Source organism: Microcaecilia unicolor, chromosome 1 (genome assembly GCF_901765095.1).
Source record: "Microcaecilia unicolor chromosome 1, aMicUni1.1, whole genome shotgun sequence".
NCBI classification, from domain to species: domain Eukaryota; kingdom Metazoa; phylum Chordata; class Amphibia; order Gymnophiona; family Siphonopidae; genus Microcaecilia; species Microcaecilia unicolor.
The window spans coordinates 536767860-536785354 of NC_044031.1; the positions used below are offsets into that span (position 1 = coordinate 536767860).

At 44.1% G+C, this 17495-nt stretch overlaps 1 protein-coding gene across 1 annotated transcript in view; it reads left to right on the forward strand.

Moving 5' to 3' along the window:
* Window positions 1-819: 819 nt before the first annotated feature.
* SLC26A7 (solute carrier family 26 member 7) overlaps window positions 820-17495 on the forward strand; it is a 251360-nt gene continuing 234684 nt past the window's right edge. The window contains exon 1 of the mRNA XM_030216448.1: window positions 820-1126. Within this exon, the coding sequence (XP_030072308.1) occupies window positions 979-1126 (148 nt within the window). The 5' untranslated portion in view covers window positions 820-978. The remainder of the gene's footprint in view (window positions 1127-17495) is intronic.

Here is a 17495-nt window from a genome sequence, read left to right on the forward strand (position 1 = left end):
TTAACATAATGATTGAGAGTGCAAAACATTATACAAATTACCTTTCCCTGGACACAATGAAGGATCTGGATCTGTCTCTTGTTGTGGGTGGCCTGGGGCAAGCAGGAAGCAATAAAACAATCTGCTATACTCTTCTACAATCTGTATAAATTAGGGGGCATGCTGGGCATGCCACTACTGTGTACCATCTGAAAAAGAGCCCTGATTGTAGGAATTCTGAAAATTTAGCTCAAGTTAGCTGGCTAGGAGAGTTGAAGAACTGATTTACTGCATCTTGCCACACAGTGAAACCGCCAAGTTGTTCTGGGAATGTGTGCTTGGCAAATTCAGAGGAAATACCAGTCTGAGGATACTCTGTTTCTGTGGCCAAAGTCTCTTGCATCCTGAAACTATGCAAAGCTAGCATTTCAGATATGCTGACGCCACAAACTGCTTGCAAATGAATTCATACGACTGATAGTGATTTTTTTTCTTTCTGTTAAGCTCTCACCTTCTCTTAAAGGTCCTCTGAATTTTTGAAACGTGGGTGCTTCCTTTTCTGTCCTGGCAAAAATAAAGAAATCAAATGTGCGCTGGAGGAAGAGACAGAGTAGAAGTACATTTAACCCTTGGTAAATCCTGGAAGAATGTTAAAACCCATCTCCTAACTGTGGTGCTGGGCATTCTTCCTTTGCACCACTGAACGGAGGAGAGCATCCAAATCCTAATGACAACGTGTGCTAATACTGCTGTGAGACTTGTAGCTGGCTCAGCCCACACCAACTGAACTCCCGCCTCTACTCTTACCTTAGCAAGCACCTGGGGATGAAAGCAGAGAGCAGCCCGTGCCAGCCACTGGCAGGAGGAACCAAGCAACGGGATCAGCTGCAGCACAAGGCAGCACGTCAGTGAACGCTGAGCAGGGATAAGGATGCAGCAGCGGCTGCTGGAAAGAAATCAGAGGCACTTTCCGAGCAGCTAAAGTCCACCCGTTCCAGGATGGAGGGGAATCGCTGGCAGCTCGTGCGGCGCTGGTGCTGGCGGAGGCTGCCTGTGCTCCATTGGCTGCCAACCTATGACCTGAAGGCCAATCTGGCGGCGGATACAGTGGCGGGCGCGATGCTCTCGGTGCATCAAGTGGCACAAGGTACGGTACTGCGCCCCCCGGCGGCTGGTGGAAGGAGCGCCACGCGTTCCGCTTTTGTGGACTCACTTTGGGAAAGGGCGGCTGCCACAAAGGGCCATGGGTGGGGGTGGGGGTGATCGCTGTGTGATAAAAAATGTATGTAACATAAACACGGGCTCTGATTGGCGGCACTGCGGCTCCATGCAATTTAAATTTAATTTACAGACTTGATTTCGGACCTTTTCAAATGAAGTTTGTACAAAGTCTGTACAGTTAGTTCAAAACCGTGTTGTTCCTTTTCACCTCCAGATATGCCAAAGATGCACAATGTCAATGGAGTATCAGATAATGCAGTCAGGTACGAGGTGCTACAGCTCCAGTGATAGAGATAGTTCAATGGTACTTCCTCTGTAGACTGAAAGTTCAGACCAGGCTGCAGCAGGGGTGGACTTATCATTCGGGCAAATGGCCGGTGCCCAGAGGCACTGGTGTCACCTCCAGTGTTATGTTTTTTTAATAAACTATTTTTACTTGTATATTTTTACATTTTTATTGTCTGGTTTACTTTCTGCCCAGGGTTTCCACTCTGGAAACTACAGACCAGCCAAGTCTCCTGCTTTCGGCGGGAGACTCCCGCTTTGGCGGGCCATCTCCCGCACTCCCACCAAAATCAGGGAGTCTCCCGCCGAGCGGCTCCAATCAGCAGTATGATTCTCACTGTGCAGGTCCATAACGTATGCGCCAGAGTTTAATTACATGTTGAGTGAAGAAACATTTTCTCCGATTCATTTTAAATCTACTACATTGTAGCTTCATCGCATGCCCCCTAGTCCTAGTATTTTTGGAAAGTGTAAACAGACGCTTCACATCTACCCGTTCAACTCCAGTTATTATTTTATAGACCGCTATCATATCTCCCCTCAGCCGCCTTTTCTCCAAGCTGAAGAGCCCTAGCCACTTTAGCCTTTCCTCATAGGGAAGTTGTCTCATCCCCTTTATCATTTTTGTTGTCCTTCTCTGCACCTTTTCTAATTCCACTATATCAGCTCCAACTGAACTCTGGCTCCGAGTCCGAACTAACTTGTGGGGGCTCAGGGCAAGAAGGAAAGCTCCTCGGAGGCTCCAGCACAGGCATTCACTGTGCCTGGCTAAGCTCAGGAGCTCACTGTGACTAGCAGCAGCAGCATACTATTCTCTGCAGCCCCCCCCCCCCCCCCCCCCCGCAACACATTGGGATTCAGGGAAACCAGGAGCTGCAATGCAGCCGAGAGAGGACAGGACTTTGGAGGACATCTGAAGATACAGCTGATCATCCTGCTGAAAGAGAGACAGAGAGAGAGAGACACCCCCTCCCACACACACACACACGAGCACGGCAGGAGGGCTATCTGAGCTGGGAAGAAGTTAGCAAGTTACCAAGTCTGCTGGTTTCCCGCACAATTGGGATCCTTTAATAAGTTGTCGGCGGGTGGTTGCTGGTTGTGGTTTTTTGGGCTGTTTCCGTCTCCATCTCCTATTGGTCGAATTTGGTGTTGCAATGAGGCTTGGTGCATCTCAAACTTCATTCTGGCTCCAGATTCGACCAATAGAAGGGTGAGGTGGGTGATGAGGTCATCAGCCAATGACTCATCAACAGCCTTGCAAGAGGCGGGAGCAGCGGTGGCGAGCAGAGCAGTGACCACGTGGGATTTCAATGCCAAGCAGTGATCACATGGGATGGGAGTGGGATTTCAGCGCCGAGCAGTGACCATGTGGGATTTGAGATTGGGATATTTTGGGCTCCTTTCGGGTATGGAATCGTGGATTGAGGTTGGGCTATTTTGGGCTCCTTTTGGACAGAACAGGAGGGCTAGGATGGAAGCAAGCTAGCTGGAGCCTGGCCGCTGCTGCTGCTCCGTATCCCAATGTAACAGCGGCGGTCCTTGGCCCCCACCGGAACTTGAAGTTGACGTCAGCAAAGGCCGAGGACCAGCAGAGCCGACAGAGCATGCCTGAAGGCTGCTGCAGCCCCAAGTTTTTTTTTTGTCGCAGTTGCTTCAGAGGCTGCATCATGGAGGGAGACAGGATGAAATGTTGAAGCCAATGGTTAGTCTTTGTTTCTCGTTCAACAAAGTAAGCAAACAGTAACCTCTGAGCTGCTGCATCCACGTTGTCATTCTTATATTGTTGATATCATTTTTTTTTAATCTCACTTATATTTTCAAACATTGCTGGCTTGTGCAGTATACAGATGTCATAGGTAGAGTAGTCATTTGTTAGAAAGTGTAATCAGTGTATCATTTGGAGGGGCTGGTTATAGGGACACCCTAACACTGCTATATTTGTGCAGAGATTTTTTTTTCTCAAGATAAACAGCCTTTAAAACAGACATCATTTATTTATTTATTTATTAGGATTTATTTACCGCCTTTTTGAAGGAATTCATTCAAGGCGGTGTACAGTAAGAATAGATCAAACATGGGCAATAGGCAATTAGAGCAGTAAAAATATTTGAACAACAATACAAAGTATGGCATGGTATACTACTTGCAATGACAACACAATCCAGCTTATTTTCGAAACAGAAAGACGCCCATATTTCGACCCAAATCGAGAGATGGGCGCCTTTCTCTCATGGGCGCCCAAATCAGTATAATTGAAAGCCGATTTTGGGCGCCTCCAACTGCAGTCTGTCGCTGGAACGAGCAAAGTTGACGGGGGCATGTCGGAGGCGTGGTGAAGGTGGGACTGGAGCTTGTTTATCGGCCGAGGAGAGATGGGGGCGCTCAGCCGATAATGGAAAAAAGAAGGGCGGCAGTAGCGAGAATTTGGGCCACTTTTTTTGGACCTTTCTTTTTCATGAACAAGTCCCCAAAAAGTGCCCCAACTGCCCAGATGGCCACCGGAGGGAATCGGGGATGACCTCCCCTGACTCCCCCAGTGGTCACTAACCCCCTCCCACAAAAAAAAAAGAACTTTAAAAACTTTTTTTCCAGCCTGTATGCCAGCCTCAAATGTCATACCCAGCTCCATCACAGCAGTATGCATGTCCCTGGAGCAGTTGTTAGTGGGTGCAGTGGACTTCAGGCAGGTGGACCCTGGCCCATCCCCCCCTACCTGTTACACTTGTGGTGGTAAATGGGAGCCCTCCAAACCGCCCCCAAAACCCACTGTACCCATATCTAGGTGCCCCCCTTCACCCATAAGTGCTATGGTAATGGTGTAGAGTTGTGGGGAGTGGGTTTTGGGGGGGGTAAGGGAGCTATGGACTTGGGAGGTACTTTAATTTTTTTTTTTACTTTTTACAAGTGCCCCCTAGGGTGCCCGGTTGGTGTCCTGGCATGTGAGGGGGACCAGTGCACTACGAATTCTGGCCCCTCCCACAACCAAATGCCTTGGAGTTGTTCGTTTTTGAGCTGGGCGGCTTCGGTTTCCATTATCGCTGAAAACTGATACCGCCCAGCTCAAATCCACCCAAATCCGATGCATTTGCCCGGCACCAACCGTATTATCGAAACAAAAGATGGACATCCATCTTTTTCGAAAATACGGTCTGTCCCGCCCCTTCGCGGACCCGTCCGGAGATAGTCGCCCATGGAGATGGGGGTCTGCGTTCGATTATGCCCCTCAATATGTACTAGAACATTATAATTGGTAGTGAAGGGTAAGGCAAAGTTGTAACATATAGATGAGTAAGAAAGTAGGAAGAATTAGAAAGTAAGGTGACTGATTTGAAGAAAGTTGTACGTAAGGTCAGAGAGATGGTTAAATATTATCTCAGCTAGGGTAGGAGTGGATAAACACATCCTACTGCAGTATGTGCAGCCCGAGTCAATCCTTGTGTGTGTGAGTGAGACTAACAAGTTAGTTACTTCTTCCATTAAAGGCTTGGTTGAAGACCCAACTTTCACCTGCTTCCTGAAGTAGAGGTAGTCTTGTGTTAAGCAGAGCCTTTCAGGCAATGCATTCCAGCGTGTGGGGGCTACTCCGGGAGAAGGCTCACTTGCGGGTATCATATTGTGTAATGTCTTTTGGAGATGGTGTAGTTAGTGAAAGTCCTTGGGAGGACCTTAGTGTCCTTGGCGGTATGTGGAGGATCATCCTATTTTTCAGATACTCTGGGCCATTTCCTTTCAGGGCCTTGAAGATCAGACATAGAGTTTTAAATTTAGCCCTGTATTGTACAGGTAGCCAATGAAGTTTTTGCAAAAATGGTGTGATGTGGTCACGTCGCTTGCAACCTTCTATGAGTCTTGCTGCTGCATTCTGAATCAACTGGAGCTGGTGCAGGCCCTTTGTAGTCAGACCATTGTATAGTGCATTGCAGTAATCCAGTCTTGATGTTACCATGGCATGCACAACTGGGATAAGATTTGCCTTCTCGATGTAAGGAGAGAGGCAGCGTAGCTGTCGCAAATAGTAGAAGCAGCTCTTGAAGGTTGCTTGGATTTGGGGAATCAGAGTAAGTTTTGAATCTAACTGTATTCCAAGGTTCCTGACTTGTGATTTGAGGGGGAGTTCGTACTTCCTAAAAGAAATTTTGATGTCAGGTATGTATCCACTTGTGTTAGGGACCCAGAGAAGCTCGGTTTTACTTGGGTTCAGTCAAAGTTTGTTGTGTTTAGCCCATTCTTGAATTGATGTTAGACAAGTGATTAGTTTATTCAAGGCTGTAGGTAAGCCCGGTTCAATGGGTATGAGTAGCTGCACATCATCCGCATAGATGTAGAGCTGAGTGTCCATTGACCGAATCAGCTCAGCTAGTGGCTTGAGGTAGATATTGAACAGAATAGGTGACAGTATCGATCCTTGTGGTACCCCGGAGGTCAGTGTCCATGGTGGTGATGAGTTGCTGCCAAACATTATGGATTGTTGCCTGTCTGATAGATAGGATCTGAACCAGGCAAACACTGTTCCATTGATACCTGTTTTTGTCAGTCGTGCTAGTAAGATATGATCCACAGTGTCAAAAGCTGCTGAGAAATCTAGCAGTGCTAACATCGAAGCAAATCCCTTGTCTCGGTTTCTGTGAAGATCATCTAGCAGGGATACAAGGACCGTTTCTGTTCCATAACTGGGTCTGAATCCAGATTGACATGGATCTAGCCAGTTACTCTTTTCTAGCCATTCATTAAGTTGAACACAGACTGTTCTATGTTATGAGAATCAGGTGCTCAACAGTCAGAGTTTCTATTTATTTACTTATTTATATTATTTATTTCCCACATTAAACATGAATTGGGTTGAAACCTGGGAGCATTTAAAATCTTTTTTTTTCTATGCCTACATCTAAAGAAATTCAAGATGACATAAGGTAGTGTGGGTGGGGCCAAGTCAGAGTGGGTGGGGCCAAGACATAGTGGGCGGGGCAGGGCGTGTACTAAAATCTCCCTCTCAAATATCGGGACCCCTTGGCAGCTCTGAGACTATAGCCATTCCATCTTGACTGGACAATAAAAATCAGACAAAAGATTGCCAATTAATACTGTCAAGTACTAAGCATGATGTACTTAGGAACAACAAACATAGTTTGAAATGTCTATATGCGAATGCCAGGAGCCTAAGAAATAAGATGGGGGAGTTAGAATATATTGCACTAAATGAAAAATTAGATATAATAGGCATCTCTGAGACCTGGTGGAAGGAGGATAACCAGTGGGACACTGTCATACCGGGGTACAAATTATATCGTAGTGATAGGGTGAATCGGATTGGTGGAGGGGTAGCATTGTATATTAACGAGAGCCTTGAATCAAATAGATTGAAAATTCTGCAGGAAGCAAAACACTCCTTGGAATCACTGTGGATTGAAATTCCATGTGCAAAGGGGAAAAGGATAGTGATAGGAGTGTACTACCGTCCGCCTGGCCAGGACGAACAGACGGATGCGGAAATGTTAAAGGAAATCAGGGACGCAAACAAACTGGGCAACACAATAATAATGGGGGATTTCAATTACCCGCATATAGACTGGGGTAATGTAACATCTGTACACGCAAGGGACATAAGATTTCTTGATGAAATCAAGGACAGCTTCATGGAACAGCTAGTTCAGGAGCCGACAAGAGAAGGAAAAATACTAGACTTAGTCCTTAGTGGTGCTCATGATCTAGTGCAGGGGGTAACGATACGAGGGCCGCTTGATAACAGTGATCATAATATGATCGGTTTTGATATTGGCATTGAAGGAAGTGAAACTAGGAAATCAAGTACGCTAGCGTTTAACTATAGAAAAGGTGATTACGACAAAATGAGAAAAATGGTGAAAAAAAGACTGAAAGGAGCAGCTCGCAGAGTAAAAAACTTGCATCAGGCGTGGATGCTGTTTAAAAACACCATCCTGGAGGTTCAGGACAAATATATTCCACGTATTAGAAAAAAGGGAAAAAAGACTAAACGTCAGCCGGCGTGGCTAAACAGTAAGATAAAGGAAATCATTAGAGCCAAAAAACAATCCTTCAGAAAGTGGAGAAGAGAACCAACTGAAAGTAACAGGATAGATCATAAGGAATGCCAAGCCAAATGCAAAGCGGAGATAAGGAGGGCAAAAAAGGACTTTGAGAAGAAATTAGCGTTGGAAGCAAAAATACATAGTAAAAACTTTTTTAGATACATTAAAAGCAGGAAACCGGCCAAAGAGTCGGTTGGGCCGCTGGACGAAAATGGTGTTAAAGGGGCGATCAAGGAGGACAAAGCCGTAGCGGAGAAATTAAATGAATTCTTTGCTTCGGTCTTCACCGAGGAGGATTTGGGGGGGACACCGGTGCCGGAAAGAATATTTGAAGCGGGGGAGTCGGAGAAACTAAACAAATTCTCTGTAACCTTGGAGGATGTAATGGGTCAGTTCAGCAAGCTGAAGAGTAGTAAATCACCGGGACCTGATGGTATTCATCCCAGAGTATTAATAGAACTAAAAAATGAACTTGCGGAGCTACTGTTAGAAATATGCAATCTGTCCCTAAAATCGAGTGTAATACCGGAAGACTGGAGGGTAGCCAATGTTACTCCGATTTTTAAGAAAGGTTCCAGAGGAGATCCGGGAAATTATAGACCGGTGAGTCTGACGTCGGTGCCGGGCAAGATGGTGGAGGCTATTATTAAGAATAAAATTGCAGAGCATATACAAAAACATGGACTGATGAGACAAAGTCAGCACGGATTTAGTGAAGGGAAGTCTTGCCTCACCAATCTAATGCATTTTTTTGAGGGGGTAAGCAAACATGTGGACAATGGGGAGCCGGTTGATATTGTATATCTGGATTTTCAGAAGGCGTTTGACAAAGTGCCGCACGAAAGACTCCTGAAGAAATTGCAGAGTCATGGAATCGGAGGTAGGGTATTATTATGGATTAAGAACTGGTTGAAAGATAGGAAGCAGAGAGTAGGATTGCGTGGCCAGTATTCTCAGTGGAGGAGGGTAGTTAGTGGGGTCCCGCAGGGGTCTGTGCTGGGTCCGTTGCTTTTTAATGTATTTATAAATGACCTAGAGATGGGAATAACTAGTGAGGTAATTAAATTCGCCGATGACACAAAATTATTCAGGGTCGTCAAGTCGCAGGAGGAATGTGAACGATTACAGGAGGACCTTGCGAGACTGGGAGAATGGGCGTGCAAGTGGCAGATGAAGTTCAATGTTGACAAGTGCAAAGTGATGCATGTGGGTAAGAGGAACCTGAATTATAGCTACGTCTTGCAAGGTTCCGCGTTAGGAGTTACGGATCAAGAAAGGGATCTGGGTGTCGTCGTCGATGATACGCTGAAACCTTCTGCTCAGTGTGCTGCTGCGGCTAGGAAAGCGAATAGAATGTTGGGTGTTATTAAGAAGGGTATGGAGTCCAGGTGTGCGGATGTTATAATGCCGTTGTATCGCTCCATGGTGCGACCGCACCTGGAGTATTGTGTTCAGTACTGGTCTCTGTATCTCAAAAAAGATATAGTAGAATTGGAAAAGGTACAGCGAAGGGCGACGAAAATGATAGTGGGGATGGGACGACTTTCCTATGAAGAGAGGCTGAGAAGGCTAGGGCTTTTCAGCTTGGAGAAGAGACGGCTGAGGGGAGATATGATAGAAGTGTATAAAATAATGAGTGGAATGGATCGGGTGGATGTGAAGCGACTGTTCACGCTATCCAAAAATACTAGGACTAGAGGGCATGAGTTGAAGCTACAGTGTGGTAAATTTAAAACGAATCGGAGAAAATTTTTCTTCACCCAACGTGTAATTAGACTCTGGAATTCATTGCCGGAGAACGTGGTACGGGCGGTTAGCTTGACGGAGTTTAAAAAGGGGTTAGATAGATTCCTAAAGGACAAGTCCATAGACCGCTATTAAATGGACTGGAAAAATTCCTCATTTTTAGGTATAACTTGTCTGGAATGTTTTTACGTTTGGGGAGCGTGCCAGGTGCCCTTGACCTGGATTGGCCACTGTCGGTGACAGGATGCTGGGCTAGATGGACCTTTGGTCTTTCCCAGTATGGCACTACTTATGTACTAAGAGCTGTGCCTACCACACAACTCTTGTGGGCATGTGCCAGGCACGTACCTCCCTCTTTAACTTCCAATGCTGAGCTCTATCAGTGTGCATTTAATTTGTATGTTGTTAGTGTTGAGCATTGTGTGGTAATTTTTCTTTGGTGTTTGGGCTGGTGTTTGCCAGCGCTGTTCCCTACTGCACCAGAGTTCTGAGCATCTGGGCCTGAGTAATTTCCTTGCTGGGGTGGCAGTGGCTAAGTTAAAGCTCTCTTTCATTGGTTTTATTCCTAGATTTCGTATCTTTATCATTTTTTCAAAGCAATTTAATGTGGACAAATGCAAAGTGAAGCTCATTGGGAAGAATAATCTGAATCATAGTTACCTGATGCTCCAACTTAGGAGTCAGCACTCAAGAAAAAGATCTAGGTGTCATTATAGACAATACACTGAAATCTTCAGCCCAGTGTGCAGCAGTGACCAAAACAGCAAACAGGATGCTAGGAATTATTAGGAAAGGGATGCAAAATAAAACCAAGAATATTATAATGCATCTGTATCGCTCCATTGTGCGACCTCACCTTGAGCATTGCGTTCAATTCTGGTCACCATATCTCAAAAAAATAAATATATAGTGGAATTCGAAAAGGTTTCCATATGAGGAAAGGCTAAAGAGGTTAGGGCTCTTCAGCTTGGAAAAGAGATGGCTGAGGGAGATATGATTGAGCTTTATAAAATCCAGAGTGGTGTGGAATGGGTAGAAATTAATTGATTTTTCACTCTTTCAAAAAGTACAAAGACCAGGGTTCACTCAATGAAATTACATGGAAATACTTTTAAAACAAATAGGAGGAAATATTTTTTTCACTCAAAAAATAGTTAAGCTCAGGAACTCACTGCCGGAGAATGTGGTAATAGCGGTTAGCATATCTGGGTTTAAAAAAGATTGGAATATATTCCTGGAGAAAAAGTCCATAGCCTGTCATTGAGATGGACATGGGGGAAGCCACTGCTTGCCCTGGGATTGGTAGCATGGAATGTTGCTACTATTTGGGTTTTTGCCAGGTACGTGTGAACTGGATTGGCCACTGTTGGAAGCAGGATACTGGGCTAGATGGACCACTGGTCTGATCCAGTATGGCTGTTCTTATACCTGAACAATATGCACTCAATGTATTATGACTACAGGCTCCCTTCCTCTTTCGCAGTCTGCCCTATGGTCTCTCTTAGGCTGCTCTTAATGTGTTCATCTTAGATGCCCCAGGGGGCCATTACCCTGACTTTCTGAAAATTCAGTATAGTGGTGCCTTAATTTGTTTAGACATGCAAAAGTAGAGAGGTGCCTAGTCATGAGCCAACTATTCAAAATGATTGGGGTGCAAAACAAGGCAAATTATTTCTTCCTAGTCAAAGTAAAGGAGTTTTTTGAGCATTGGTGGTGCATAAGCACCAGCCAGTGGCGTAGCCATGGGTGGGCCCGGGTGGGCACAGGCCCACCCAGCAGCAGCACAGCAACAATGTGGCTGGCAGGGATCCCCAAGCCCAGCCAGCTGAAGATTCCTGGCATCTCTCCCTCCAGGAAATGGGGGGGTGTCACTTAACTCCACTCCCTGACCCCCATACCTTTAAATCCTTTAGTCCTTCACTAGCAATGAGAAACAACACATTCCCCCTGCTCACGCTGGCACAAGCCTTCCCTCTGATGCAACTTCATTTTCTCGGAACCAGGAAGTTGCATCAGAGGGAAAGCTCAGATCCAGCCCAAGTAAGGGGAATGAGTTCTTGCTTGCTGCTGGTGAAGACTTGAAGGATTTAAAGGTACCGAGGGAGTGGAGTTAAGTGACCCCCCTGATCGCCTGGGGGGAGGGAGAGATGTTGGGCAAGGGTGGAGTTGTTATGCCCACCCACTTTGGACTCAGGCCCACCCAAAATTGGATATCGGGCTATGCCCCTGAAGCACCCCCCAGACTCATAGGGTTGGCACCTATAGACCAAAGACTTTCAGAAACTGGGAACTGCTAATTTTTCTTTTCAAATGTTGGCTGAATTATTTAAACAGGTAGCACTATTGCTTTAACATCAAACCAATATGGTATGCTGACAGGTGATTTGGTCCCTCACTGGACAGAATAATAAGGTGGTTGTTCTAAGATATGTTAACATATCATTTCAGTCACCTCTGTCCTGTTCCTTGATAATCTCATAGCAACGCTGTTTGCACTTGCACTTATCAAGGAACCATAGTGAAATGGTGCCACCTGTCTCTACTTAATTAAAGAGTCCATTTTTTAATACTTGATATTGCGCGGTCCAAATATGCTGACTTGTGTTCTTTTTCTCAGATGCATCTTGGAAGACATATGAAGGATTTACTTTGGTTTCATCGCAGCTTAGATTTCCTCAAATGTTCCCTGGTTCATATCCTTTTAGGCAGTCAGTTGATCTCCCTGTATCCCCTAGAGCAAAATGTATTAACTCATTCATAAGTATAAAAGTAGTTTTGTGTCCTCGTGACTGATGTGGCTAACTTGATCTTATTTAGAAACAGAAGTACAGGAAAAATGTGATGAGATAAGACAAGACAGCGAAACTCAAAATACTCATGCATAGTAAACTTTAAGTGCTGTTAATGTTACTGTATATTCATTTTTATCTGAATATATCTGTGCTCTTAAACTTCTTGTACTACCCCAGAAACACTGCTTTATTTAGAATCAGATTACCCATCATGTGGCCTGAGCGCCTTCCTGGCAGAAAGCAGTTAAAGACTGTCATTTTTCTTCTGACTTAGTGTGTGACAGAATACCTGCAAAACCATCTCCAAACTTTCTCTCCCCCTGCTCCAGTCCTCCTCCCACTGGAATCTCCCCTGACTAAACTCTAATTTTTCATTGCATGACTGCTTTCTCTTTCTGTAGGGCACTTTGAATAAAAATACCAAGAAGTCTAATAATGATAATCCTTATAATTCAGTAGTTATAAATATGAAAAGAAAAGTAATAGAATGTTGATTTTAATTGCTAATAGTTGGAATTCAGAGAATCAATCCACTAGAGATATCATCTACTGATCCAACTTTGGACCTTATTTTTGTTTTAAGGACATTCTAGTGTATAACAGAAATAATGGATGGCAGGGACACTTAAACACCTTTTTGGTAGGAGGAGCCAAACAAACCAATCTCTAGCTCCTCCCCTAAGTCTTGTAGTTTCTGATGCTGTATAAGGGAAAATATTGGCAGGGCTATGGCCTTACTGTCTCACCCTGTCTACTGTCTATGATGGACAGGATGTTTTAAGTCATTTATGGAGTAATTGTATAACCTTGGTACTTATATTTACATGCTCATTATCCCCTGGATTCTATATATGTCAGCCAGATTTGCGTGGCCAAATTTGCACATGCTCCCAAGATGCACACACAAATTAATTGACTAATGACCTTTTAACCATCAATAATTGGGTGCTAACAACTAATTATAGATGTTAATTGGCACCCAATAGAATTTTTGTGCATCTGGCTGTGTGCTATTCTATAAGGCGGGGTATCATAGTGCATATCACAAAATCAATAATTGTTTTATACCACATGCATATTTGGGTGCACAAATCTGGTCTGTGCCCTGATTGTGGCTGAACAGATTTGGATAGGTTGGAGTGGGGCTTCAATGAGAACTTTAGAACTTGGAGAACAAGGCCAGTGCTGGGCAGACTTGTATGGTCTCTGCCCTGAACATGACAAGGACAAATCAAGATCAAGTATACATATGCAGTATCACATCATACTTTATGCTACGAGTTTATCTTGTTGGGCAGACTAGATGGACCATACAGGTCTTTATCTGTTGTCATCTATTATGTTACTAATTACTGCAATTAGTGCCTGTTATTGCTTGTTAAGTGCTATCAACGCTGATTAGCTTGTTGAACCAATTAAGTTAAGTGCATAGTTATAGAATCCACCTGGATTTTGGTGCAAATCTCTAGGTGTACTATATAGAATCCGGGGGTATGTGTGTCATGTTTAGAATACTTGCAGTCATGAGCTTGTGTGTGCAGATATTCGCAAATAGTTGCTTAACATATATAGTACATGACAGACTAATGTAAGTTATATGTGTACCTGCAAAACATATACCAGCTCTGTGGCTGGCGTAAAATGTGAGTGCCCAAATGTTAAGTGCAGTGCACCTGAATATAACTGACCTCGCGTTACTGCTGAAAAAAGGTGTGAGCAAAATCCAAATAAATAAAATAATAATAATAAATAAATAAATAATATATACCCGGTTATACTATCATTCTATATATGAAAGTAGGTACCTACTTTCCTTTATAGAATAGGTACCACATAGGCACTCTCCAGTCATCGAAATATAGGTGCACAGTAATTCTATAAATAACGCGCCAACATTACATAGTGAATAGACACTTAAATGATTAGAATACCCACATGTACATGTGTAGATGCTGAAAATACACTTATGCCAATTCTGTAAATGTGCACCATATATCAAAACCTAGGATGTTGTCCACTACAATAGCACGTATCCATACCAAGCAAACCACCAACAGTGGAACTTGGTAGACTCAGTAAGCGACGGGCAACAACTTGATTCAAAAAGGGGAGGGAAAGGCTTTAGATGCTGTGGCTATGCAACTTCTAATCCAATTATACTCCAGATTTTTACTGTTGCTACCAATGCACTCAATCACTGGTCAAAAACCTCCCCATTCAAATTGTGGGTGCTTCAGTAATGAATGGCTAAGCGGGACTGATAGGACAGGGTGAGCATTTGCCATTGTTGAAGCATCAGTTGATCCCCTGATGAATCTGAGAGTGAAATGGGTCCCTGTTGGGATCTCTATGATAAGGTAAGTGCTTCTTTTTTCCCCGCTTGAACACATTTTCATGAGAAAGTACATAAAAAGATTTAAAAAGTGTATAACAGGGAAGGTTCGTCCAAGATGGCGTTGTAAGCGGACGCACCTGAGTTTGCTCCTGAGGCAGTCGAGGTTTTTCAGCTCCGTTGGTGCTTCTGCCGCCTCTTCTTTCCGGATGGAGAAGCGGAGGGGAAAGGTTAAGGAACATCCCTCAGTTCCTGAGGCCATCCCAACGTTGAAGCAGACGACCTTGCCATTTTCAAAGCAACAACCGGGGCCTCGGGGAACTTTGACCCCTACTGCAACTCTCGACGCATTGCCGTCGATCGAGAGTCCTAACGGGGCTTCCCTGAGCCCTGTGGATCGTATTGCTCCGCCTCAGCCTGGGAGAGAGTTGTTTGCAGCCCGAACAGCGACGGAAGCCGAAGTGGCTCAACCGAACCTGCTTGAGGGAAGGTCTGCAGCTACAGAGAGTGGATCTCATGGCCGAGAGCAGCTAATTCAATCAGCCTCACAGGTATTACCTCAAGACATTGTTTCAAAATTATCTCGAGCTGAGGCCCAACCTCAATCTCTCCCAGTCTTTAGTGGCGTGGTTAGACCAGCAATAGTGACACTTGAGTCACTGTGGGACATGGTTTATGGCATTCAGGTTTCTATGCAGAACACATTGAAAGAAAACACTGGTGATATTAAAGCTGCGTTGCTCCAAGCGCAAGTGACTGCACAGCAATCCTTGAAATTAGATAAAGTGAATACTGAGCTTCAAGAAATGGGGAATTTGGAGACTGCATTGGTTAAAGATAATAATTGGTTAAAGATAATAATTTCATGCACAAGCGAATGGAATACCTGGAGAACCAGGTTAGGAAACTTAACCTTAGGTTTCTAAATTTCCCCAAATCTCTTTTAATTTCTCCTGTTGAAATGGTAAAAAAATATATGGTTGACATTCTTGGAATGGATAAAGACTCACTACCTCCCATTACACGAGCCTATTATATATGGAACCCGAAGGGGACTGATGGAAACCCCCCAGTAGTGGGGGATGGAATGAATCTTACTTCCTTCCTGGAAAGTTCACTGGAAATAATTACACAGAGGTCAACTATGCTGGTCACTTGTGTATTGGAGCCTGATCGCAATGCTGTTTTAAGACTTTCCTTAAGACATTTAGAAAACTTGTTTTTGGGTTCAAAGGTTCGAATTTTTCCAGATCTCTGGAGGCCCACACAAATAAGGCGCAGGGCTTTTTTGGAGCAGCGCCCTAGAGCGTTGGCACTGGGAGTAAACTTTGTATTACGATTTCCTTGTATTTGTAATGTATTGCTTGAGGGTAAACAGTTTCAGTTTGTAGACCCAAAACAGTTTAAAGAATTTGTTGATGCTAGAGCCGATGTGAATGTTGTATGCCCTCCCTAAAAAGCAGGCTAGGGTCGACAACCCGAGGTAGCAACCGCTAAAGTATTCTTTAATTTCTTTTAGAATTTTTGAATTCTTGGAACCCAATTTCTTTGTTTGTGGACAAATAGGCTGTTAAGAATTTTTCTTTCAATTATTTAATTGTATCTTGAATTTCACTTGTAAAATAATGCCGATTGCGTATTTACACTTTGTAGTGGAAAATTGAATTTATAAATAAAGATTTAAAAAAAAAAAAAAAAAAGTGTATAACAAACATTTAAAAATATTGTTGGAGTTTAAGCATCAAGAAAGTTTTAAAAATTTGAATGGGGAAGTTTTTGACCAGTGATTGAGTTTAGCGCATTGGCAGCACCAGTGAAATCTGGAGTACAACTGGATTGGAAGTTGCATAGCCACGGGCGTCTGAGGTCTTTTCCTCCCTTTTTTGAATCAAGTTGATGCATATCACTTATTGAGTCTACATAAGTTCTATTGTTGGTGTTTTGCTTGTATGATTTCTGTAAATGCGTACATATCCTAGATAACACACAATTTACAAGTGGGCATACACATGGGCAGCGTTTGGGTAGCATGGGCAGGACTCACACTTATGTGTGTAAGTTATAAAATACTATAAGTTATGTATATTTCTCAGCATTTAGATGCTAGCATTTACAACAGCTGTATGGCTGATACAGGGGCGTAGCTACGTGGGGCCATGGGGGTCTGGGCCCCCGTAGATTTGGTCCTCGACACCCCTGCCGTCAACCCTCCCCTGCCGTCGTTGTGGGCTACCTTTGCTGGCGGGGGATCTGTTTCAGTTGCAGATCAATGCTTCGTTCTGTTTCAGTGAGTCTGATGTCCTGCACGTACAATGTGCAGGACGTCAGAAACAGAACGAAACCTTGCAAGGGAAGCAAGAGGACCTCGGCTGACGGGAATTGGGGTCCCTCGCCAGCAAAGGTAGGCGACGGCGGCGGCGGTGGGGGAGGTTGGCGGCGGGAGGGGGGTCGAGAGTGTCGTCGGCAGGGGGGGCAAAGTTGGTGGTGGCAGTGGGGGGTCAGCAATGGCGGCGGAGGGGGGGTCGGTGGCGCCGGGGGGGGCTAAAATGTGCTCCCTCACCTGGGATCTGGACCCCCCTCTTGCCGAAGTCTGGCTACACCCCTGGGCTGATATAGGTCCTTGCACTTACTGCATACTCAGTGTATACTTGGTTATGTTAATAAGGGTCATGGTTTTGATATATCGTTTATTCATTTACTAGACCGTCGCTTATTACAAAGTAAATCAGAACAGTTTACAATATAAAATCACATTAAAATAACAAATAAACAACACACTGAAATCCATTTGTGATAGGAAAGCATTCCAAAAATATACACAGAATTCGCAACACCAGCTATTAAACATTATTAAAACTTTAAGCTAAAAACTTTAATTATGAATATATACACACACAAACATATATCCATACACATATGAGTGTATAAATATACCCCCCTTTTTTTTAATTCTAAACATTTGTTTCAACTGACTCTCGGAAAAGGTATATACTGCCTTTCTGTGTTACAACCAGGGCAGCATACGTATATTGCATACAGGTACTTTCTCTGTCCCTATTGGGCTCACAGTCTAAGTTTTTGTGCCTGGTG